Source organism: Marmota flaviventris, chromosome 1, assembly GCF_047511675.1.
Source record: "Marmota flaviventris isolate mMarFla1 chromosome 1, mMarFla1.hap1, whole genome shotgun sequence".
Taxonomy (NCBI): Eukaryota; Metazoa; Chordata; class Mammalia; order Rodentia; family Sciuridae; genus Marmota; species Marmota flaviventris.
The window spans coordinates 67,036,420-67,064,118 of NC_092498.1; the positions used below are offsets into that span (position 1 = coordinate 67,036,420).

The 27,699-nt window shown below is 33.2% G+C and overlaps 1 protein-coding gene across 1 annotated transcript in view; it reads right to left on the reverse strand.

Moving 5' to 3' along the window:
* Positions 1-27,699, reverse strand: part of Sema3d (semaphorin 3D) — a 157,189-nt gene that overhangs the window by 83,907 nt on the left and 45,583 nt on the right. Inside the window, exon 3 of the mRNA XM_071607904.1 lies at positions 19,670-19,830. Within this exon, the coding sequence (XP_071464005.1) occupies positions 19,670-19,830 (161 nt within the window). The remainder of the gene's footprint in view (positions 1-19,669; positions 19,831-27,699) is intronic.

Genomic DNA, 27,699 nt, shown 5'->3' on the forward strand with positions numbered 1-27,699 from the left:
CAATGCTATAATATCTAGAACCCTGATATAAATGTAAACCGTCCTTGAACATATGTGTAATGGCACAAGGATTCTAAGATACTGGTACAAAGAAAATTTTTCTAATTAAAGAATTACTGAAGTCTTCAAAATGAAGATTGAGAGTGCATATTGGCTTATTTTAATATAATACCATTAAGAACTTAGAAATCATAAGCAGAATCAACTTAAATAATAACCACCTACAGATAAACATATATGTATGATATTTTTCAGACTCTAAACACTTAACTGAGAAAGAAGAAAAAAATACCATGGTAGTTGTGCCAATGATTAAGAGATATTATTTTAATTATGAATATGGTGGGATTTTCTTTTACTGTTACCTAGTCATTAGAATAAAGGTTTTGCAAAAATATTTCTTTTGATTCTTAATTAGTAAAAGACTTTAAAGATACAGAATAATCCTAGATTCAATCTAAATACAAACCAAAGGGAAAAAAAAGGTACTTACATAGGTAGTTATATAGAGTTGGCAAAAATATGTTCAGGTCACAGTTTTGTGTTTCAATAATTTTTGAACAGACATCTAATGTGCTATACACACAAACACACATGAAAGAGCATTCCATTACCCACATTTTCTATTCTAATTGTGTATGCTCTTGCATTTTAGTGCCTTAAAAACACATCTCAACATATTAAAAGTTGCATTAAGCAAAATAAAACACAGCATATATGCCATATCATCTCAAAGATGATGGCTCCCTAGAAATTCATTCACTGATATTTTTTTCTGTCACGTAACAAAGAGCCATACCAGAAGCAGTCACTTGTGTAATTGTCCTATTTTAATTGTCCTGAAACATTCTCATGAAATATTAGTTCTTAACTAACCTTGTATGAAGTACCCTACAAAATTTAAAGCTGTCATTTTAGTGGGCTGTGATCTTTAAGACCTTACATCTTTTATATTAAGGATTGCTAATATGTAGAAAGCACATTATTGCTCTCTCCATCCACAAGCAGGGCAGAAAAATCAAACAGAGATCTTTTCTGTGGAGTTTGGGGAGCCCAAGAATCACTTCCAGCTTAATTATCCAGAGTGTAACTACTAATTAAACCAATGTTAAACAATTAGAATTGTGCAAGTTGGTTTTAATCTGAATGGTAATTCTTATAGATACATTTGACAACAGAAAACTAGGAAACATAACAGAATTTTATAAAGTTCTCCATATTTAGAAGTAATAATTTACAGTTAACATTGTAAAAAAAGTGTAACCATCACCCATATTTTATAATTTATGAACAACCATTTTAGTATGTTTATGCAAGCCTTTATATTTTTCACAATTGATAATTTTCAAAGAATTTTTTCAGGATACACTAGAAGGCACAAATATTAACATGCAAAAATATAAGAGTGTGTGTATATGTGTGTGTATTAGAAAGTTCTAAAAGAATATACATACATATTTTTCATGTGTATACATATTTTTTATTTTAGAATTATAGAACATAGATTAATAATATGGAAAAAGATCATTCTAATGAAAGGAAAAAATTTTAGTGCCTTCTTAGATCTATTTGCTTATGTTCAAAATGTTATATTTTAAACATTTTGTATATCATAAAGTTATATTTTAAACCCATTAAAAAAGATTTATAATAATTTTTCTGCATGGATTTAAAATATAATCTGTGAACTAGTTTTAATTTTACTTGCTTACCTTTATCCAAATCCAAAGCAATATTATTTTGTTTGTATTTTGAAGCATTTTTATTTTAATTTTGGGGAAAAAATATGAGGAACTTACAAATAAAATACTGCAATGACCCTAAAAATTGTTGTTTCATTCACAATTTATATTATTCATTAACTGTTTTTATTCACAATTTATGTAATTCATTAACAGTTACCATTTAGTAAGTAAAAGTGTCACACAATTTATTTTAATCATTTACTGTTAGGCAAGTCACAGAAACATTCAAATAATGATAAGACTTTATAACAACATCAAAAGAAAATTCTAATTACATCTACTCTTTGTTTTATCTTTGGAAAAGCAATTTAACAGACTCAAGTTAGCAAGTGCAAGGACAATCAAATGTCATTTGGCCTAATTCAGAGATGCCACAACAACTGAATAGAACACCCAAGAGGAAGTTGCAACTTATTCATAAAACCTAATTAAAGACAACAATTCAGAACTCCAGAAACAGGGCCATCTCTATCAAAGAACAGAATACAACTGTTTGCACAATTATAAAGAATTTGGGAAAATGTTGCTCTAAATGCTACATGATCAAGGTTTTGAATTACTAATGTAGCAATGACTAACCCGGCTCCAACCAAGCACAGGGAAAGGGAGGAGGTCTGAGTTCAGAGAACAAAACTGAAAACTAAGGACAGGAATATCAAAGGTAAACCTTGAATAATGGAACTGAGTAGAAATTATTGCTGATGGGAAGTTCAAGTTTTTGCCTTTTTGTTTTCAGACTTACATATAAAAGTAAGGCTACCAGTTTTCCAAGAAAATGTCCTTCTGTACAGAAGACAGAGTTTCAGGTATGCAGTCCACAGTGCTCTGATCTGCCCACAGTAGCTTCCTTCATGAAATCGTGGGTAACAATTATCTCTCCTTTTCTTTTTCTGGAATCTGGAATCATCTCAAAATACTCTTTTGCATTTGAGCCATCTTTGACCATTTCTGTCTTGCTAACACTTGTGCTTATCACATGCACTGGCATTTTTTTTTTTTTTTAACTAATATAAGTTTAGTTTGGGACCATATTCTAGGTGTAAATGATCAATGAAACAGCAGAATTAGAAGACCTGGGTCTGATTCCCTGTTTTGCCACTTGTTGGATTTTGATCTTAGGTGGCTGTCTCAGTAGTTCAGCCATAAATCCCAGATTATAATCTCTACCCAGTTAAGACCTATTTGGAAAAATATACACTTAGTATTTAGGGATCCCTTACCCCATGCCAACTAACACTGTCTGTTCACTATTATCGTCCAAGTAGAGCTCATTTTACCTGAAACACATTTGACCTCCCCTTGATAATCCATTCTTATAAGCAGGCACCAAGTTTAATATTATCTCCCCCAAAAGACCTTCTCCGGTAACTAATCTGAGTACTTTTCTAGCAATAACTCCAGGTTTTTGAACAATAAGTGATATTTTTTGTTTCCTTCTTTCTTCTTCATTAACTCCCTTTCCTCAAATTTCAGACAAAATAAGAACAGAGGCCTAATATGTTTTATGATTCACTATATTCCCCACATGTAGAAGGGTGCTGGAAATATATTGGAACTGCATGAATATGCATTGCATGAAAGAAAGAGAAATACTATTGGAACATTCAAATGAAATAAATTCTAAGAATTCCACAAGTAATGTGAATTTATGGTCCAATTGCTATTGTGGATGGATTTCAAAATTCTGTAATGAATATTGTTCATGGTGTTCATTAGATTCTTAAAGAAGACACTAAAGTTTAGTGACCACTCAGGTTCAGGGGCAAGGGATTTACTTCTTCCTACCATCCTGAGAACCTGTATTTTACACAGAGTAAGCACTCAATAAGTATTCATTGCAATATGACTTTCAGAGTTTCCTTTAGAATTGGAAACATAGAGGGAGTTCTGGTCAGAGTTCTGGTAGGAGCTGAGCAGCCTGACATCCTGACAGTCCATTACAGTTACCAGATGGGACCTGCATATCAGCACCCGGCTACAGAGCCAGCACATCCATGAACGGGTCAATTGTTGTACCTCTGCGATTACTAGACAGCATGTGCTCAGCAGGCAATAGGAACAGATTAATCACCATGAAACTAAGCAGGGTGCCTTACACTAAAGTTAATTTATTGGGATAGCCACACGATTTCCAGTGTTCATATTTTCTAAATTTCAAGTATTAAATTGGAATTAAAAGGATGGCAATTTTCTTTTGTCAATATCTTGATTTTTAAGTGAGGAGGATATTCATACTAGTTCTTTTGGAATTTACATTAGATGGAAATGTCTTATTCAGCCATAGAGTAAGTTAAAAAACTGGAGTCAGAAGGTCATTCTGATTTATAAAGGAATTTCTGCTTATTCTCAATAAAAAACAAGCAAGTACAGAATGCTCATGTATGAAAACCCTCTTGTTTTAGACTTCCTTAAAGAAAGGAAAATAACAAAGCCCTTTTTATTTTAAACAAAGAAGGGGGTTTAAATGTTCCAGTGAAAATTATTATAAAGTTACAAACTTACTTAACTTAGTTATTTTCATGATATTATCTCTCAAAAGTAAGTGCATAGTTTCATGACTTTCAAGTAATCTGAGTAATTTCATAATTATGAACCAAATTCTCATGTCAAATACAGACAAAAATAATAATAAAATTGTATTACCACTGCTATGTGGGGAAAAAAAAACAACCTCTCACATTTGTCAACCTTGAATTTTGTTACATTCTAATAAAAAGGTCAATTTTCTTCGAGTGTCCAGATTATAGTTTAAATATTTATTTTCAAGTTTTATTCAATATTTTCTTTTATAAAATCCACATTACTTTTGTGTTTTAATAACTAAAAGAGTAAACTTCTGAAATAAATGTGGGGACCAAGTCTTATTTGTTTAAATTTCATTTAAGGTGAAATAAAATTGTTTCAGAATACTCCACAAAAATATGTTGCTGTTTTAGGGAGGCTATGAAATCTACATATTCTTTAAATGCATTGCTTTCTCATTTTTATTTTATTCTTTTATGGTACTGGAGGTCAAACTCATGCTAGGTAAGTGCTACTACTGACCTATCACTGTCCTTGTTTTTTCACTTTTAAATCCATATAAAAATTTCCTTTTTAGCCAGTGCATATGTAGTTTGTTGTTGTTGTTGTTTTTTACATTAGACAATTTTTTTTAAGTCAAAAAGTGATTTTACATCAAAACAAATGTAACTTGCTTTAGAGAGGACATGATATGTGGATTATGGATTTTTCCATTAACAGTGTAAGTAGAGGCTTAGCTAATAGGTTTTTCTTGGGGTCCAGTTAAAGAAAATCTTCACTTTTTTTTTTTTACCTCCAATAAAACAATTCTTAAACACTTTTATATACAACATTTAATTTACACATATATCAGCTTCAAGATTTAAAAATTAGTTGGATTAAAAAGAATAAAGATAATCAAGATTTGAAAATAAAAATGAACTATTTCAATATTAATTTTGCAGAATGTTTAAAAATGTTAAGTGTAGGCTCTACACTTTGTTTTATCTAGGTTTTCAGTCATAACTTACTTTTGCAGGAATCTATCAGAAATACTACTGAAAATGATGGGGAACAAGGTACAAAAGGGAAAACATTTTGATTGATGCTATTTATACCAAAAGGTAAACAATGTTAATGAAAGGATGAACATTTGCTTACCCCAGTGATTCTAAATGAATACTTCAAGAATGATGTACAGTGATCTCCACTATAATGTTTAGAAGGTAAAACATTCATTTGAGATCTGATTTTATGGCTTAGATCTTAAAGCATGATGATCAAAGAGGACATTTTAACTGAGGCAAAATTCAACATGAGATGTGACCTCAAAATGCAAAAAAATTCAGTCAGTAACCAAGGATCATTTACATGATTTCATCCATGTCCAAATTAAAAAATAGTTGAAAACTGGAGATTACAGAGTTTTTACTTTGAGGAAAGTTTTTGGTTTTTTTTTTTTAATTTTTATTTTTTTATTAGGTATATCTATCACTAGTCTTCCACCCACCCGGTGTGAAGTATAGATTCTATGGAAGGGGCATCAATAGAACCTCAAGAAGCACTTGTTGTTGAGCATGTTTTGTGGAGTATCTAAAGGGCGAGAGATGACAAGTGACAAGTGAAAATAGAGGACAGGTTTGGTATCTAAATTGGTATCAACCTGCATGTCCAGACTGTGTCCAGGGAAAAGCATATAAAGGCTTCTCATGGAACAGAGGTGAGCCTTCATAAAAAAATGAGAGGGATGTCATGGGGTCATCTTAGTTGCTGTTTAAGAAGAGTGAGTGGTTTTGATTTAGGAAGCAAACACCTGGTGGTACTGCAACCTGTCTCAGGATAAAGAATGAGAACACATTAGTCAGAGGAAAAATTCAGTCACCCTTATCCAGAGTACTGCAAGGAAAAAAGATTCATGTCAGGGAAATTTCAAAAACTCACAAAGGTAGCTACAAAAGAAAAGTCAATTTTAAACGTCTGGCAAAACATCTGGGAAGTGACCTCCTTCTGACAATGCCAGTAAAGGAAACATTTCTCTGAACCCCTCACCTCTTTTCCCTTTTCTCTCTGATTTGACCCTGCATTGGTCAGGCAGTGTGTTCAACAAGATTATGAAGGAAGAGGAGTACTAGCCAGGGAAAAAGAGAAGTCCTTGGTCATCTCCCTATGACAAGGACCTCCTGTACATGGCAGGACTAGTGGGGACAGGTGAAGAGCACAGGAGTTCAATGATAAATGAAGCTTTATGACATTACATGGGACCTTTCATTTCTAAATAACAATTGTCTGTACTACCTAAGAGTGAATTCAGAAGCCATGGAGCCTGTTGAAGTTATCCAGCAAACCCAGGAGAAGAACTTGGCCCACAGAGCAGATTGAAAGGAACTACAGGAGGCAGAATGAAGTTGTCTTACTGGTTTATGAGTTAGCATGCCAGTTAGTGTTAGACTAGTAGATCAAATAAATAATAATTGTTGTCTCAGAGTAAGTTCATTTTTTTATTAGTCTACTCACCTTCCTCTATAGCCTTCTCGAAACAAACACAAAAAAAAAGAAGGGAGAAAAAGAAACAAAAGAAAGAAAACTAAAACAAATGTTTGAATAATATGGATAAAAAACAATATTTAGTGAATGAATCATTCCTTTTGTAAGCTATTGCATACATCCTTTTTTAAGAGACTCATTCTGCCCATGCAGATTTGAACTGGCTCCAAAATAAGTAAGATTTCTTGATGGAAGTATCCCAATAATTCATTAACACAGGAGTCACTTCTAAGAGGAAAATTTGTAGCTATGAGTGCCTACACAGGAAAATCAGAGAGATGCCAAATAAACAACCTAATAATGCATTTTAAGGCTCTTGAAAAACAAGAACAAATCAATTCCAAAACTAGTGGAAGGAAGGAAATAATTAAGATCAGAGATGAATTAATGAAATAGAAAATTTAAACACAAAATACAAAGGATCAATGAAACAAAGAGTTGGTTCTTTGAAAAGATAAACAATATTGACAAACCCTTAGCCAAACTAGCCAAAAGAAAAGGATTATTGTGAAAACTTAAACAAAATTGGAAAATCTGAAAGAAATAGATACATTTCTAGATATGCATGACCTACCAAAATTGAATTGAGAGTACATAAAAAACCTAAACAGAACACAATGAAATAGAAGCAGCAATAAAAAGCCTTCCAACAAAAGAGCTGAGGACTAGAGGGATTCCAGGCTGAATTTGAACACATCTTTGGGATACAAAGGGCAGATCACATATATAGAGAGAAATTCAGTTTAAGGAACAAGCTCACACTATTACAAAGGCTTTAAGCCCAAAATCTGCAGTGTGGACCAGCAGGCTGGAGGCTGGGGAGGAGTTAATTCTGCATTTCACATGTAAATGTTTGCTGGCAGAATTCTTTCTGGCCCTGAGGAAGTCAGTCTTTGTTCTATTCAGGTCCTCAACTGTCTGGATGAAGTTGATCCGCAGTGGGAAGCACAGTCTGCCCTACTCAAAGTACTTTGGTTTCAGTAAAATTTAATCCAAAAACAGCCTCATAGAAGCATTCAAAATAATATTTAACCAGATATCTGGGTACTGTTACACATTTAACTTGATAATTATAAGTCATTTATCTTATCTAATCTTTGGTTTTTCATGAACACTTTATAATGACCAATCTCATGCATATGCATACATTTTAGACTATACACTTAAGGTAAATAACTAGAAATAAAACCACTTGATGAAAAGATATGTGCATTTTGAGCAAATATTCTAAAGTCATCATAAATCTTACCAAAAATTACTGAGTTCCTATTTCTCTTGGATTTTTAGAAATTATCAGAATTTCCAATAGAGGCTTTAAAAAATACCTGCATTGCCAGTTGAAGAGTTATTCACAGTTATTGCTATGTTTATTTATCTTTGAAGTTGAATATTTTCTTAAATATTTGAAGTCAGAAACATTTTGTGAATTGCCCATTCATGTCTTTTGTCCAATTTCTTTTTTCTGGAAAGTTTTGACTTTTTCTTACTGGATTTTAAGAGCTCTTTATACATAAAAGCTTTATTCCATTCTCATATTTGTTATAAACATTCTTCTTTTCATCACATTAAATTGCCTTTCTTAGGGAAAAAGTAGTCTCCTATTAGAAATTTCACTGGTTCAACAAAACAATTTTCTTTATAGTTTCCTTGTTTATGTAATTAAATCTAACAATTTTTACTTTTGTGATTTTTGACTGTACCTGGTATAATACATGTTTATTTTGCATGCCTTATCAAATTACCCATTGGAATATAGTTTGTTATTTATTTGCATGCTCCCCCCTTCAAAAAGAAGAACTAATATCAATGCCCCTCAAATTATTCCACAAAACAGAAAGGGATGGAACACTTCCAGATTCATTCTATGAAGTCAGTATCACTATCATACTAAAACAAGAAAAGGACACATCAAGGATAGAAAGTTATAGACCAATGTAAAAACAACAACAACAACAACAACAAAAAAAAACTTACAAACACTGATGAACTTAAATGCCAACATTTTAAATTAAATATTAGCAAATCATATTCAACATCATATTAAGAAGATTGTATATCATTACCAAGTTGTTTTTAATACCAATGTTGCAAGGATGGTTGAACATATGCAAATCAATAAATATAATTCACTAAGTTAATAATATTATGGAGAAAAATCACATCGTCTTCTCAACAGATGCAGAGAATGTCTTTGACATTCTGTTTATTAAAAAAGAAAGAAAGAAAGAAAGGAAGGAAGGAAGGAAGGAAGGAAGGAAGGAGCCACTGGACAATCAAAGAATAGAAGGAACTTACCTTGATGTGTTAAATACTATGTATGGCAATCTCAAAGCCAACATCATTGTGAATGGAGAAAAATTGAAAATGGTTCCTTTATAATCCCGAACAAGAAAAGGATGTCCACTCTCACTACTCCATATTATACTAGAAATTCTATCCAGAGCAATTAGGCAAGAGAATGAAATAAAAGAGATAAAAATAGGGAATGAAGATATCAAATTATCACTACAGAAGATTGTTGGAGCTAATAGGCAAATTCAGTAAGGTAGCAGGTTATAAAATCAACATACAAAAATCAATAGCTTTCCTCTATACCAATGAATTCTGAGAAAGAAATCGGGAAAAAGTCTCATTTACAATATAGCCTCACTAAAAATAATATACCTAGGAGTAAATCTAACCAAGGAGGTCAAAAACTTCTACAATGAAAACCTTAGAACACTGAAGTAAGAAATTGAAGAAAACACAAGTAGATGAAAAGATCTATCATGTTAGTGGATAGGCAGAACTAATATTATCAAAATGCCCATACTACAAAAGCAATATACAGATTCAGTGCAATCCCCATTCAAATATCAATGACATTCTTCACAAAACTAGAAAATAAGTTCCTAAAATTCATTTGAAAGAATGAAAGACCCAGAATAGCTAAAGCAATTCTAAGACAAAAAAGCAATGCTGGAGGTATCACAATATCAGATTTTAAATGATACCACAGAGCTAAAGTAACAAAAACTTCATGATATAGGCATAAAAACAGACACAGAGTCCCGAGGTACAGAATAGAAGACACAGAGACACAACCCATACATCTTTTGACAAAAATGTACAGTGGAGAAAAGGCAATGTTTTTAACCAATGGTGCTGAGAAAACTGATTATTCATATATAGAAGAATGAGACTAGATCCTCACCTCTTACCATGCACAAAAGTCAATTCAAAATGGAACAGAGACCTGGGAATTATACCAGAAATTATACAAAACTCCAACATAGAGGCACAGGCAACGACTTTCTCAATAGAACCCCTAAGGCTCAGGAAATAATGCCAACAGTTAACAAATGGGATGGCATCAAACTAAAACCTTCTGCACAGAAAAGGAAAAAAGTAAGAATAGGAAGAGACAACCTATGGAAGAAAATCTTTTGTAGCTACTCTTCTGACAGGATTCATATCCAGAATATATAAGGAACTCAAAAAACTCAACACACACAAAAACAAATAGCCCAGTTAATAAATAAACAAATGAACAAAGCAGACCTTTCACAAAAGAAGAAATATAAATGACCAACAAACATATGAAAAAAATGTTCAAAATCAAAAATACAAACAATAATAAATACTGGAGAAGTTATGGCGAAAGAGGAAAACTTTCACATTGCTGGTGGAATTGTAAGTTACTGCCACCACTACGGAAATCCGTGAGAAGATTTCGTAAAAGACTAGGAATGGAACCACCATGTGACCCAGCTATACCACTCCTTGGTATTTATCCTAAAATATTAAAGTCAGCATAATATAATGGTACATGCATACTCATGTTTGTAGCACCACAATTCACAATAGCAAAGCTATGGAACCAGCCAAGGTGTCCATCAATAGATGAATGGATCAAGAAACTGTGGTTTATATAAATTATGGAGTTTTATTCAGCCATCAAGAATGAAAGTAGGTCATTTTCAGGAAAATGAATGGAACTAGAGACTATCATGTTAAAAAAATAAATCAAACTAAGAAAATCAAACACTGTATTTTCTCTCTCATATGGAGAAGCTAAAGACGAAATAGGAAAAGGTAAGTGGGTTGCAGGAATCTCATGAAGATCAAAGGGAGAGCAGTAGAATAGAGGAAATGTATTGTAAAGTAGAATATTGTTATATTGTGTGCTTACACAAAGATGGAACAACAAATACCACCATTATGTACAATTATAATGCACCCATTAAAAATATGGAAAATTGGGATATATGACTTCAAGATCTAAGGAAATTGAGATGTGCAAGAAAGTGGCATCCCAGGAAGTTTTAACAAAGGCAAAGAACTTGAAAGTAAATTATTCATTTTGGAAATACTTAACAGGGTAGTTTGAGTAAGAGAAAGAGAAAAAGAAAATGGAGAGATTTTGTAATGCAAGTGAGGGAACAATAAAGAATGGATGGAAATGAGATCAGAAACATCATAGGGTGCAAAAAGTTTAGGAAGAGTCCTAGAAGTCATGATAAAAAGACTGAAGTTTATTCAAGCTGTTAGGAAAAAAAAAAAAAAACATCAGAGATGTGTAAAAAAATGAAGAGATAGGATCAGACTTTTATATACTTAAAGCAACTTCCATGGTCATTGTGAATGGATTAGGTAAGAGAAAAAGATAAACTTGGTTGAATGAGATATCATCACATACACTGTAGGAACATATTGAATTTTTGTGACGTTAGTGGTCAGGCTTGTGGACTGAAGCTTTTGTTGGAACTTATGTTCCCTCCCCCCTTCTACCTTACACTCCATAGGTGCTAATCCCAAACACTCTTACAAATGCAAGCTAAGAATCATCTCAGAGTTGGTTTCTAGGATAATTCAACTTACAACACAAGTTTTGGAAAAGTACAGCCCCAGACCCATGTCCTTCCCTGTAATGTGATCACATCTGGTCTATTTTGCTTTAGTCCGGAAGGGAAGGAGAATGGGAAGAAGAAACAAAAAAGGAAGGAGAAGGCCTAATCAGTGTTCATTATCTGTCCCAGAGAGGAATCTACAGGGTATTCCTAATGGAAAAGAGGCCTTATAGTTCAAGTTTGGAAAAGGCTTGTTAAATTATAAGGCATCACTTCCTCATGATATGATGTGCACTTATGCATGCCCCAAAGTCTGTTATGGCCCTATAGAGATCAATCCTTCACCTTAAAACATAAAAACAACAAACAACAACAAACCCCAGAATCTCATCCCTTTAATCTCAATTTGAAAAGGTAAAAAAGAGCTAGGTGTATTCCAAAAGGTCTAATTTTGTCTTCCTCTGAACTCAATTATTAGTCAAATATTTATTAAGTATATCCCTGCACCCTTCACTATACTAAATTCAAAATCTAGTCTAAACAATAATAAGCATAACAAGAAAAGTACTATTAAATATTTATAAAAATTCACTTTTTGCTGTAATTCTACCCTAAATGTCCATTGCAATTGTGAGTGATAATGAGGACTTTGTAATAAGTACACCTATATCTTAAATTTTATTTAGTTCAATTAAGTACTTTCCAAAGCTTTTTTTTTTTTCTTTCTTTATTTCTTAAAAAAAAAAAAAAAAAAATTTTCCCAGGGGGGAAAATTCCCAACCAGTCACTCATAACTCAATTATGTGTTGTAGATTGCTTTAACTCTAAAGAGTACAAAGGACACCCTTCAGCCCTTAGAGTCCCAAAATGTGTGGTTTCCTCCACAGAGGAGTTTGGATCTTTGCCGAGGGGCATTGAGCCAAGGCAAACCGAGGAGGTCTAAACACTGAGAAAGTACTACATCTTGACACTTGCTACTGTGGAGTACCTTTTAGCACTGGAATGATTTATATAAATTGGAATGGTGGATACCTACATAAACACCAATGGTTACCAATGCATACATAACCCATTATGAATTGCACATTTTATAGAAATACAAAGAAATTTCAGTTATGTTGAAAATCTCTAATTGTATAATATATTAAATAATCATTTATTTCAATAACATCATAAGAGAAATTGGAATTTCATAAACATTTACTTTATTAAATATTAGCACATTTCAAGCATGGAAAACAGCCAAAGAGAGATTTACTTAAAATAGTCACTGAAGGGAAGTTACGCTATCAGAAGTTATTTTAAGCCATGATCTAATACCCTCAGTTCAGATAAATGGTCTTTCTCTTCTACTCCCTGAAGGCAAAGAAGAGAACAAGATCAAATTCCCTTAAAAGTATTACTTCTTGCTGTTATATTAAAAGACAGACATATTTGGAAAAATGCATTTTAAGTTATGCAGTATCTCTTAAAGCAAAACTGCAAAGTTAACTAAGAATTTTCTCTAATATCTTTTGGAAAAAAACTGTCATACTCCTTTAAGATATTTATGGACAATTAAGATATTCTTAATACCAATAACTGACTCTCCTAAGATTATGAAAAATTTTTTAAAATCTTGAAGGAAAAATACATCCTTAAGAACAATAGAGTGGAGCTATGACAGAGTGCAGGGTAAACTTTTCAAATTCTAGAGTATATTCAACTGTTTATTTTACCTTAGATTATCCAGGTTATAGGATAACTGTATTTTTTTAAACAAGGTAATCTTCTAAATTTTTAAGTGTTTGAAGTAAGAGAAGCTGAGAACAACTGTTGGCAGTACTTTAGCCTGCACTCTTTCTTCTAGAAGTACAGATTACATGAAATACCTACATTTATATTCAAAGATTCTTTATTTTTCAAGTCTGAGAATTCATAAGAAGTAGCACCTTTTCCCTTGGTGGACCCCAAAATATATAAAAGACCTACCTAAAAATTAAATGATTAAAAAGCAAAACCCATTGTTCTACTAGAGGGATTAGTTAAGCAATACTAATATAAATGAAGATAAATATTTTGCTAAGCAGATTAAAGCTGTGAGACCATATAATATTCAAATAACTGAGCAATTGATATTCAGTTATGAAGTGTATCTCATAATTGGAGGGTTAAATAAAACTGATAAATGGGACTGGTCATTGTAGATAAAAGCTATATGAAGATTCAAGGTCCTACGATAAAATGTAAATGACATTTTTTTGAATCAGAGTAATTCAATCTTTGGAATTATTGACGTGAAACCTTGCAATGGCTCCTAGAATTTCTTTTGCAAAGCTTCTTAAAAAGAAGGTAAGTGACAAAGCCTCACTGATGGAGAACTGGTTGAGCATTATGTCTTAGCAATCATTCAAGTTCTGGTACTTTTGGTATCTGTATCTACTTCCATAGATATTGATATCTGCTAGAGTATTATCTAATGTAATTGATAAGGTTTAAAATGTGGAATGGTTTCCTTTGAACATCACACTGAGAATTGAAAATGTAGGATTTGGTAGCAAATGCCTTTTGAATTTTGAATAAGTAGTAGCTATTTTCTTTTTTTTTAATTTTTAAAATCTAAACTAACTTTTCTTTTATTGAATATTCAACTTCATGATTGTACCTAGTAATGGGTTAATGTGATCTATGGATGCATACTTTGTAAAATGTTTAAATCATGTTAACCATATTTATATCCTCAAAGATTTATCTTTTCTTCATGTTGAAAACATTTAAAGTCCTTTCCTCTAGCTTTTGGAGATATACAGTATATTATTATTATTCATGGTAAACCTATCTTGCAATAGCACACCAGAATTTTCTAGTACTACCTAAATGTAACTTAGTATAAATTGATCAACTTTTCTAATACCTTCCTCCCTTCTATTCTCCCTAGATTTTGGTAATTACCATTCTATTCTTAACTTCTAGGTGATCACCTTTTTCAGATTCCATGTTTGAATGAGATCTTGTGGTAGTATCTTTCTGTGTCTGGCCTATTTCACATAACCTAATGATCTGCAGTTCTATCCCTATTGTTGCTGAATATTTTCTATTATCTTATGTATACTGGTTTTCTTCATCCTTGCATCAGTTGATGGACTGACACGTTGTTTCCATTTCTTAGTTATTTTGAATAGTGCTGCAATTTATATGGGTGTGCTGTGTCTCTTTAAAATACTGATTCCATTTTTTTCAAATATATATCCAGTGGTGGGAAAGCAGGATTAAACAGTAGTCGTCATCGTCCTCCTCCCCCTCCCCCTCCCCTCCCCTCTCCTCCCCCTCCCCCTCCCCTCCCCTCTCCTCCCCTCCCTCCCCTCCCCTCCCCCCCTCCCCTCCCCTCCCCTCCCCCTCCCCTCCCCCTCCTCCTCCTCCCCCCCCCTTTTGTGGAAGCTCTATACTATTTTCCACAGTTGCTGTACTAATTTACATTCTTACCAAGACCATACAAGTTTGCCCCTTACTCCTCATCCTCACCATCACTTGGGGTCTTACCTTACTAGACTGAGGTGGTATCTCACTGTGGTTTTGATTGTTATCCATAGCTACCCTACCATGTGACAGCACAACAGAACTTCTTACCATTACCTAAAAGTAACTTAGTACCCATGATCAGCTTTCCTCCGCGCTACTCTCCCTGCTTTTGGTAACCACCATTCTACTTTCAGTTTCTAGGTGATCACCGTCTCCAGAGTCCCACATCTGAATCCCTGAGGATTAATTGATATTGAATATTTTTCATAAACTTGCTGGTCATTTGTATGTTTTCTCTTGAGAAATGTTTGTTTAGGTCTATTGTCCATTTTTAAACCAAGTTATTCTATTTTTTATGTCATTCAGTTTTTTAAGTTCTTTATATAATTTGGGTATGTTCCTTATCAGATATTTAGTTTGCGAATACTTCCATTTTGTATATCTCCTCTGATAATTATTTCATTTGTTGTACATAAACTTTTAAAATTTTATGTAGTTCCATTTGTCTATGTTTGCTTTTGTTCCCTGTGCTTTTGGGGTCCAATCCATTTCAAAGACCTAAAGTATTTCCCCTGGGTTTCCTCTAGTGGTTTCATTGTTTCAAGTCTTACATTAAAGTCTTCAATCCTTTTTGAGTTTATTTTTGTGACTAGTGAGAGATAGGGTCTAGTTTAATTTTTCTGCATGGATATCCATTTCCCTAGCCCCATTCATTGAAAAGACTTTCATTAATCCATTGGGTATTCTTTGCACCTTTGTTGGAAATCAGATGTCTGTACATGTGTGGGTTTACTACTGTGCTCTCTATTCTTTCATTGGGCTATATGTCTGTTTTTATCCCAATACCATGTTTTTGTGAAGACTACAGTTTGTAGCATTTTTGCCTCCAGCTTGGTTCTTTCATGGTCAGAAAAGACACTTTATATGATTTCAATTTCTCAGAATTTGTTGAGTTAAATCATATGCCTACCATATGGTTTATCCAGAGGAATGTTACATGTACTGATGAGAAGAATAGGTATTCTACAGGTGTTAGATGAAATGTCATGTAGATGTCTGTTAGATATTTGGTCTAGGGTACAATTAACTCTGGTGTTTCTTTGCTGATTTCCTGTCCAGAAGATCTGTCTATTGCTGCAAGTGGAATAGTGAAGTTTCCAATTATTACTGTTTTGGAGTATATCTCTCCTTTTAGGTCTATTTCGATTTGCTTTGTTATGTGGGTACTCTGATATTGGTGTATGTATATTAATTTCAATTCTAATAATTTAGAATTATTATTTCTTGTGTTGAATTGACCCCTTTATCATGACATAGTGACCTTTCTTGACTAACTTAATTACTTTTATTTTAAAGTCTATTATATCTGATATAAATATGGCTATTCCTTCTTTTTTTGAATTCTATTTGATTAGAATATTTTATTCTGTCCCTTTAGTTTCAGTCTATTTGTGTCCTCAGAGGCGAACTGAGTTCCTTATAAGCAGTATCAGTTGGGTCTTGTTTTTGGTCCTTTCAGTCATGTTATGGTATGTAATTTATGTATGTATGTATTTTTGGTACCAGGGATTAAACCCAGGGGTGCTTAACCACTGAGTGACATGCCCAGCCCGTTTTATTTTTTATTTTGAGACAGGCTCTCACTAAGTTGCTGAGGCTGGCTTTAAACTTGCAATCCTTCTGCCTCTGCTCCCTGAGCCACTGTGATTATAGGGGTGCACCACTGTGCCTGGCCTACGTTTTTATATTGGAGAATTAAATGCATTTATGTTTAAGGTAATTATATTTCTAGTTTTATTGCAGTTTCTTTCTCTCTTTTTTTTTCCTTCCTCTTTTACAGTCTTCCTTTGTGGTTAAGTGATTTACTCTAGCAGTGTGCTTTGATTTCTTGCTTATTATTTTTGGTTTGTCTGTAATAATTTTTGTTTTGTGGTTACCATGGGGCTTATAAAAACCTTCTTTGATTATAATGAGCTGTTTTAAAATGATAGCAACTTAACATGGTCATAAAGTGAGGAAATACAACAAGAAATGAAATAGAAAATATACTAAAACAAAATCTGCACTTGCATGCCATTCCTCTATACATTTTGAATTTTTTGATGTCTAATTTTCATTTGGTATATTGCCTATCTCTTCATGTATTTTTTAATTGTTTTGTTTTTAGGATTAGTTATTAATATAAAAGAATTTTCCCACCATGTTTACGATATCAGAGCATTTTGAATTTGTCTTTATATTTACTCTTGCAGTGAATTTGTTCCTTCTCATATTTTCTTATTTATTACTGCCTCTTAATTTTAGTTCTTTCAGTTAGAAGAACCCCCTTTAGTATGACTGAGATATGACATCTCAGCTTTTGCTTAGGAATGTCTTTATTTCTTCTTCATTCCTAAAAAAAAAAAAAAAAAAAAAAAAAAAAAAAAAGTTTTGCTGGGCATAGTATTCTTGGTAAGCAGTTTTTTTTTTTTGTTTGTTTGTTTTGTTTTTTTCTATCAGTACTGTGAAAATTTCATGCCACTCTTGGTCTGTAAGATTCTGTTCAGAAGTCTGCTGTTGGATAACCTGGGACACTCTTATGTGTTATTTGTTTCTTCATTTGCTGCCTTGAGAATCTTCTCTTCATCTTTCACCTTTAATAACCTGATTATAATACATCTTGGCACAGAACTGGTTGTGCTAAATTAGAATAGTGACATTTGACCTTCTTTTACCAGGATACTTGTATCCTTCTCTAGACCTGAGGATGGTTTTTATTATTATGTCTTAGAATAAACTTTTTTAAAATTTTATTTTATTTTTTTACACAAATGGAGCACAACTTTTCATTTCTCTGGTTGTACATGATGTAGAGTCATACCATTTGTGCAACCATACCTATACATAGGGTAATAATGCTCCAAATTGGGAGTTAAGTAATAAAGATAGTTCCTTCACTGCCACAGTTCATGCTAACCTAGGTTCCACTTGCATCTCATAGCCACAGGAACCTTTGCAGTCAGGTGAGCTAGAGGAGGCCAATGCCCCAAGCCCATTCCAAGGCTGGAACTGATATAGGCCAAAAATTCAGCCCATTCTACTGTCATGTAGGTCTCCTCCTAATGTCAGAGCAGGTCTAGATGCTCTGTCTTTGACTTGTGGCATGGCCATGGGGCCTTTGGATTCTACCCCTAGGTTTCATTGCAGTGGAATCAGATAAGATAAAATCCTGGTTTGATTGATACACACTGTATACATGCATTGAAATAACATACCATAGCATATAAATACATATCATCATTATTTGTGAATTAAATTTTTAAAAAATTCTGTTTAAATCCTCCCAGAACACCTGTTCCCTGCCAGACAGACTCATAGAACTCATTCAATGAGGATTTTAAGATGCTGTCTGGAATAGAAGTTCAATAGATGGGTACCACATGTCTCCTCCTGACATTGGGGTTCCTCTAGAGGCTGTGGTGGTTTTGATGTCCTATTTCCTAGTAGTAGTTTTCATGTCCTGCTTGAAATCCTGTGGTGGTTTTGATGTCCTGCTTCCTGGTAGCTTGAGTCTTGATCCTCTTTCTATTGCCCAAGGTAGGGCAAGGGGTGGTGGAAACAGTCAGCCACCTGGCTAATGCAGTTCCATCACCTATGACAATTGTTACTGGCCTGGGCATAGGGATCATGGGGCTTTGCTTGGCACTGGGTTTTGCTATAATAGATTTGGTACTGGCTTTCAAGTCCAAGGCCTGGACTTAATTCTTTCCCCTTTTCCCAAGCATGTATTGTCTCTTTTCACACTTTTTTGAAGTTATATGGGAAGGGTGACACTGGCAACTCTTCCCTTCCTACCTACCGCCATGTATCTTTTCTTATTTTCCTAAAACCAGGCACTATGAACTCTCATTGGTGTTTCTTGTCTCTTGTAAAGATAGTGTAGTGGGCAGATAGCTGTCCAAACTGGTATGTCAATGAGGTGATTATTGCTTAAGCATCTGGTTCTGTCTTTGTGCATTTATATTTAGTGGTAAGACTGTTCTTAAGCAGTGCAGAGTTGGGGCATTATAGACGTCATTATCTAGGAGTGACTGGGCCTTAAGAGAAACTTGTACAGGTGTAAAATGAAGTGTGCAGAGGAAAGTATGGTATTAAAATGCTACCACAGCCACACTGTAAAGTGGAGCTATGCTTATTTATTATTTAAAAGTTAGTAAAAATACAAGTTTATAATTACTGTTAGTATAAATGTTCACTCTTGATGAATAGCTCACTTGCTATTTCTTAATCCAAAATTTTGCATTATATAAGTTCACATTTACACACTTTGATTCCTTTCATTTATAATTTCAATGGTTTTGGTATTATTCTCATCTACTCTTAATAAAGAACATGCATGTGAACTTAAATCCACAAAAAATCAAAATGTATTTTGAGTCATTTTTTTAATGTATTGTGTTCTTCTTGATACATAAAGGACCTACTGCATTTGACACTAAATCACTTAATACAAAGCAGAAGAGCACAGATAAAATTAAAATAATCTAATCAACTATATATAAATAAACTGACCTTCTTAAAATTTTTGTTTAAGTCAACCAGACTGAGCAGGAAAATGTGGTCCTTGGCTCCCAGAAGCAGCTTACCCCTCTCTTCATCTAACAGAAGAGTCTGGAAATCCAGCCCTTCTGATGAACCCAAAAATGGAATGCAGCTATTTGACAGCAGCAAATCTATGGGAAAAAATGAAAGAAAAAAATTTTATTAGGCAAAACATTTACTTCTCTCTCTCTCTCTGTCTCTGTGTGTGCAAATACATGTATATAACATGAAAGTTCCAATTAAAATACTTACAAATAATTACAGTTTTTAATATATACTCATTTAGAAATAAGTGAGATGTATGATATTTTTATTTTATCAATACCATTTTATGTATAATTATATGATATTCAGCACCATATTAAAATGTAGATCAAATATATAAACACAAAACAATTAAATGCAAAATAGTTTAAAACTATTCTCATTTTCTTGAATTACAATTTAAAATATCTACCTATAAGAATATTTGAAACTTGATAAAATTGATATATACAAAGCAGGGATCAAACTATGTCACAAATCTTAACATTTCTTTCCTTTTTACATTTTAAAATAGACCTGATTTATTAGAGCATTTTAAAATTAACAGTGACATTGATTGAAAGAAACAGATTTACATTTATTTCCTGCCCCAACACATATATGGCCTCCCCATTATCAACATCTTCCACTATAGTTGCACATTTCTTACAATCAATGAGCCTACATTAGCATCATTATCACTCAAGGTATATAGTTTAGGGTTCAATCTTGATATTGTACATCTTATAGGTTTGGATAAATGTATAATGGCATGTATCTATCATCATAGTATATCCTGAAAGTCTTGTGTGCTTCTGTGCTCTCCCTATTCATCCTTCTCGCCTGCCCCCAATCATTCATCTTTTTCATGTCTCCATAGTTTTGTCTTATCAGAATGTCATATAATTGGAATTGTACAGTATGCTGCCATTTCCTATTGGCTTCTTTTACTCAGTAATATGCATTTCAGCTTCCTCTGTGTCTTCTTGGGTCACTATCTAATATCTTTTACTGTGGACTAATATCCCTTTGTCTGGATCAGCCAGTTTAATTATCCATTCACTTTTTGAAGGACATTTCTATTGCTTTCAAGTTTTGGCAATTATGAATAAAGCTGCTATAAACATCTGTATGTGTGACAGTTGTAAACACAAGTCTTCAACTTTTGGAGGTAAAAACCAAGAAGTCTGATTGATGGATCACATGTTTAGTTTTATGAGAAGCTGCCCACTGGCTTCTAAGATCCCAGTACCATTTTCATTTACACCAATGATTGAGTGTTCTAATTGCTCCATATCTTCATCTGCATCCATGTTGTCAGTGTTCTCGATTTTGGCCATTTTAATAAGTATATAGTGATAACTTACTGTTGTTTCAAATTTGCATTTACTTGGTTACATAACGTATAGAGTGACTTCTTTTCATATGCTTTTTTTTTTTTTTTTTTTTTTTTTACTGTCTATATCTTCTTTGGTGAAGTGTCTGGTAAGGTCTTTGACCCATTTCAAAATGTTGTTGTTTCTTATTGTGAGTTTTAATGTCTTTGCATATTTTGGATCACAGTACCTTATCATATATGTCTTTGGAAAATATTCTCTTGCAGTTTATGGCTTATTATTTTTGCTTTCTGTTTTTGATAGTATTTAGATTGATTTCTGTGATTAATGGATTATACTATCACTATTTTAAATGTGCAGAAAGAAAATGTAAACAAGGTGATTCCGACCAAATGGAGTCTGAGACATACTCTTGATCTAGCAATGGCATCAGAAGTTTTAAGCTGAAAGTAACCTTGAAATCAATTAATACAAATTAATGATTTTATAAGTGAAGATATATAATGTTGGTGAGTTGAAGTCATATGCTCTAAAGAAAAATAATGGTGTGCTGTCAAAGCTGATAAGTGAATTCGAGTTCTTAGTTTTCATTTCATTGATGTCTGTCCAAATTCTTTATTTTTAATTGTAACAAACAGATACTCTAAGGAACCCAAATCTTTTCAACAGGTTTTTTTTTCACTTCAAATACTTAACAATAATCTCTAATTTTCTACAACTAGAATATTGAATGTTGACAAGATAATAATATTGCTCATTACTTTATTAAATTCTATCATATGTTATGAGTTTAAAACCAAATCATTGGTTTAAAATAATTCATGTTAATTGATGATAAATATAAAAGAGATAATATCTCAAAAATAGACATGAAGATACTTCTTAAAAGTATGGAAATTTCAACCTCTGTAAAATAGGCAGAACTCTTAATCTCTTAAATATAGGGTATATATATTCTATCCCTCAACTACAGGATTTATTATTATTTCATATTTTGGAGGATTTTCTCTTCTATTTTATGCATAACTATTATTCCTTTTAGTTTCTAAGCTAGATTCATCTTAGTTTTGACAAACCAAAAGGCAGTGGGCAGGAGTAAGTACTGTATGAAATCTCTTGGTTCCATTCTTTTCTTCTCAGGTCTACTTACAACCATATGGAGTATTTGTTGGATATTAGCCTTTCACAAATAGGATAATTGCATTTGGAGCCACTAAAATATATTATAGCATTATGTCTTTGGTCTGAAATGATTAAAGTTGTATTTAGTTTAAGAAAATTAATTATAATAGAGCTCTGGGTTCCTTCCAGTGTATACAAAACGTTCCATAAACGTTAAAAGATATTATGAAAATAAAACACATCATATGAGAAATAAATTCTAACAGAAGTACAAATGCTCCTCATGAATCTTCCTTTCATCCAGCATATCCCTGCTGTTCACACTACCCATCTGGCCTTGTCAGGCTTCAGTGCTTTAGGGTTACCCAAAGCAGATGCTCCTGATGTACCACCAGAATTCAGTACAGCCTAATGCTGCAAAGATATGTCTATGTCATTCACTTCATGGTATTTCATCACATGGGAAAGGCCATCAACTCACACTGTTACCAATAGAAAGGGGAGTATAGTACAAAGATATTTGAAGAGATCATAGTCACATAACTTTTATTACAATGCATTGTTATAATTGTTCTATTATTACTTGTTGTTAATCTCCTACTGTTCCTGTTTTATGAATTAAAGTTTATCATAGCTGTATATCTCTAGAATGAAATACCAGGTATAGATAATTCATTATTTTCCTCAATTTCAGGGACTTGGGGTTTTTGGCAAGTATTCCATATGGATAAGGGAGTTGATTGCATATCTCCTACTCTTGAGTGTTTGTACAAGGCGAAGACCATGTCTTGTTATCTTTGAATTCCCAGCACCTCACTCAGAATTTCAGACAAATTAAGCACTTAATGAATAGTTGTGGAACTGAAGAAATTCAGTGTGTTGAAACATGGAGAATATGTGGGGGAGGTGAGAAGTGAGACTAGACATAAAGGCAACTTGCAGATAACCAGGGCCTAAGACATCAAAATGGGGAGCTTATTTTCTGTGTAAGTGGGAGCCACTATATCTTTTTATGTAAGCAAGTAACAAAGACTATAATTGATTATTGGAAAGATAAGTCTGGCTGCAGTGTTTGTGATGGATATGGATGGGGAATGGCAGTGTCAGGAAGACTACCCAGAAATTTCAAAAACATAGTGGGTCCCTGAATTACAGCAATATCAATGGGAAGAGGGATGTGTACCTCACTTTTCCCCTTTACATATACACGAGGAAAACAAATACGCAGTTGACATAGACATTTGAATAATTTTTTTCCACCATAACCAATTCTATTTCACTTAGTTTCTAACAAACTTGACAAGGAAAAACAGCTGCAAAAATATTGACTAACCTGGACTGTTATCATTTCCAAATGATTTAATGCGGCCTTGTGACAATGCTTGCATCAAAACCATTACAACATGCTGCGCCAATTCTTTGTAGCCAAATTAGATAATTAGTCTTAGGCATTACATATAAAAAATTCTCAGGCTGACGTACACATTATGAAAAGACCTTGGGACAGGGATTGGAACAAGTTCTCTCTTCCCCATGCAGCTTATCTCTTTTGCACTTCTGCCAAGCCAAGCAAAGTCATTTTTGTTTCCACAGGATCATCAACCAAAACCCAGTAAAAATTTTGCTAACTCTAGAGCTATATTGTAACACCTAAAATGTTTTAGGATTCCAGGAATCAGAAATGGAGGCTGGCTCTGCTGGATGCCAATGTCAGAGCGTTAATTTTTTCTCCCAGATTAAAAATTCTTACGCATGTGATTTTGAAGATTGCTCATAGTTTTCAAGACTTTTGGACAAGGACTCTTTTCTTTTCCCTTGGGTAGAGGATAAGTACACTGCTTCACAGGTGTTGTTTTCAGAAAAGGCCTATTAGGTGGTTGGTTAACCATTCCCATCCTTTTGAGATGTGAGCAGCACTTACCTCTGTGTGTTCTGGTCTCCTAAGGTCCTGAGTTATTTCTCTGTTAAATCTACCCAAAATTGTTTTAATTCACCATAACCATTCCTTCTAACTACTCTTTCCAGCAGTATATTTTCCTATCACCTCAGTTCCAGTTTGTAATCTCCCTCCATCACTCAAGTACCCAAATTCCCATGTTTGCTCTAGCAATACACTATTAGAAAATCTACAATCTGATCACTTCCAAAATAAAAAGATCAAAGATACAATTGTTCACATGGTTTTTTGTTTGTTTGTTTAAAGTTGGAAATCACTGTTTAAGATCAATTTTGGTGGAAGAATGACAGAAGATGTCCATGATTCATTATCAATAACCCATTAAAGAGAACAGGGATAATTCTGAGGATCAAAATGCCTTTAAACACCATGACATTTTCATGATTGTATATGTGCATTTTTTTCTAAAGGGAATGTCCATAATCTTCATCAACATCTCTTGATATCTTATCAAAAATGACCAGAAATTTTCTGTTTTCCAAGTACAGTCAGGAACATTTTAAATAATTTCTCATTTCTAACACAAGAAAGTGAGTCACTACTGTCACAAAATTTGACTTTTGAGACACTAAGTAATTCCCCCAAGAACACCAAGTACTCTGAGGGAAAGACCCTAATAAGTTTGACAGATTTCTGCCTTCATGGAACTTCGAGCTCAGTGGAGATGAAATGTTCATCCCCAACAAAAAAGAAAATATTCTTGTGACAAAGAACAAGAGTATTTAAATTAGTAGACTATTAAGTATCTTTAGTAATAAAATGGATAGTACTTCTTATCTATATTTCCTTGGGCAAAACTAATTAATGCTACCTTAGCTTTCTCAGATCTTTTAAGTGTTGATAAAGAAACCAAATGAGTTCTATGGCAATATCAAATAATAAATATCAACATATCAAATAACAAACTATAGTTTATCTAATACTGATTGATACTCTTACTTCTAAAATCAGGTAATCTGTACTTTGGGGAAGAAAAGAAATATAGTACAAAAAAAATTCTAGCTAAAGGGAGATCTTATCAATAATCTTGTTTAACAAATAGGTTATTAATTCAGTGAGTTCCAAAACTGCTCCAAAGCCTTTGCATGATCAATTTTCTCTCAGTGGTGGAGCCCAGTGGCAAGAATTTATTCACTCATGACCTGGTGTTCCTCCAGGTGAAGGTTTGGCTATGGGCCAGGCAATCCCTGTTCATACTTGAAATAAACATTTGCTGTGAAAAGAATTCTTTGTATTTCCTTTTCAGTGCTCCTTAATACAATTGTTCATTCATTATGAAAAAAACATTTGACCTGATGGTCTGCATTCTTCCTCTTCACCCCAGAAAGGAAGGGAGTGGTTAGTCATATTGAATCTAATAAATTTAGGATTGAGCAACACAGACTTCCTCAGTTTTTGAATGCTAAATGAACAAGATCCCATACCCTTGAAATCCTGCATTTATTGCCAGAAATCCTGAACTGGGTGGAGCTGTCAGTTTCTCTCAGCTAAAAAATGGCTTCCCTCATCCTCAAAGAACATGTAACTTTGAGATATTATAAAGAAAGACAGAGAAAAGAAAACCAAGATTGTTGAAGGCACAAATTCACAAAGTTAAAGAAAAAAAGAATCAGCTTTGGAGAATGTCAAATTCTAGTCTACTACAGACTGAGGAGTAGAATTCCTTAGCAGAGAAAGTTCACAACAAAGAATAGATCCAGATGATAACTCAGTCACCTTTCTCTGACATATCAGGACATTCAACAGAAATTGTTGCCCCACCCATTTGTCTTTTTCCTCAAGGAAATAGCAGTTTTATCAGTAGGACTATCTGAGGACTCTTAAATACAGTTAGTTCTTTAGTATGTTCTCTCCAAAGTTTTCCAAGTAGATTGTCTCTAATTCTTTCAATCTTTCTATTCCTGCCTTCCCCCTGAGTTCAGCTTTTCTACTCTATTTCTGAATTCCAGGACTTCTCATACTTACTTAGTGTCCTTCTGAGTTTCTTCAAAGCTTCTTCTCATAATTTTCAGAAATGTTTGGCTACAAAATCATTCCCAATAAAAAGCCTCTCAGGCTTTGGGTCAGGAATTGAGTAAAGAATAAACTTTGTTTGTTCGAAAATGAAAATTAGCCCCTAATATCTCTCACTGAGTCTTTATGGCTCTTAATGTGTTTGATTCTTCAGCTTTTGGTCTGAGGAAAGGCCTTGGATTCTTCCTTGAATTTTACTTTGGGGAAATTAATTCATCTTAAATTGGCCTTGCTTCTTCAGTAGGTTTTCTGAGGCTTGAGGTCATGTGAAAAGATTTTGTTATCAAGATAGTTCACTTCCACCTACACAAAAATATCTATTAAGGTCTGTTTGTATATTTAGTCTATGTAACTAATCAACCAATGCAAATCACAAAAAATAATATTAGTTAAACCTACAATACATACAAAGACTACTTCAATATTACAAGTGTGTATTATATTATCATTATGCTTTCATAGGCAAATTTTTTAACTTTGTTTTGTTCCTGTAAATGCAAGTTCACATTCAGAAAGAGAACAAAAAAAAAATCAAATTAACTCTACTCTTCTACAATGAATGTTGGAGATCATTCTATTCATTAGGTCCTAGAACATTATTGTGTCAATAATAAATCAGATGATATCACATAGGGAAACATAAATCAGAACCAAATAAAGCCTATTATGTCATTGGATCTATGTTCCTGCCAGGACAGGATGTGAAGTAGGGAAGTTGTAATTTTACATGTTCATTTTTTAAATCACAGGTTTATTCTTATTTGGCTAGCTTTCAAAGTGGATGCTTTATATAATTCATCACATGTGAGATTCATAATTTATAATATAATTCTTTTAAATGCATATGTTCAGAAAGAATAAGTCATTTCTAATTTTTTCAAAAGCTTTGGTATGAGTGATAAATTTTCCTTTTGACCTATATAAAAAGACTAGTATTATAAATAACTGAAAATTTTCCCAAAATGCAATGCCATGATAGAATAAACCTCCTCAGGAATGATTGAGAGATAGTCATGAGGAAAATGGATTTTTATTTGACAATTAGTTTCTTGGCTCCCATCAATGTATTTAGAATTTGTCCCTTTTCAAATTTCAGAAATGTTTAAAATAAAAACACCATACCACAAGTGAATGAGGATTTGTTTTAGCCAAGTATGCAAATTTAAAATTTTAAAAACCCAGAAAATCATAGCTTAGCACAACATCTACTATTGACTGCAAGAGCTAGACAAATGTGACAAGAACAGGTAATTCCTCAGGGTAGGATTACTGGAAAATAATGTACAGAGCAAAAGGTTATGAGTACTAAATCAAAAGATAACATTTTGGAACAAGTATAATTTAAAAAATCGATTCACATCAATCAAAGGTAAATGTATATATACAAAAATAACCATCAAAGGCATATGTGAGACTGGTCACGATTGAGAAGTCTCAGGTAATCTATTTTCCCAAGCCTTTGAAAATGCTTCCTATTTTTCTTAAAAGTTGTTCAAATCATGTCTTCATTCTTATTATTATGCAATTTAAAAACATTTGGCATCTAT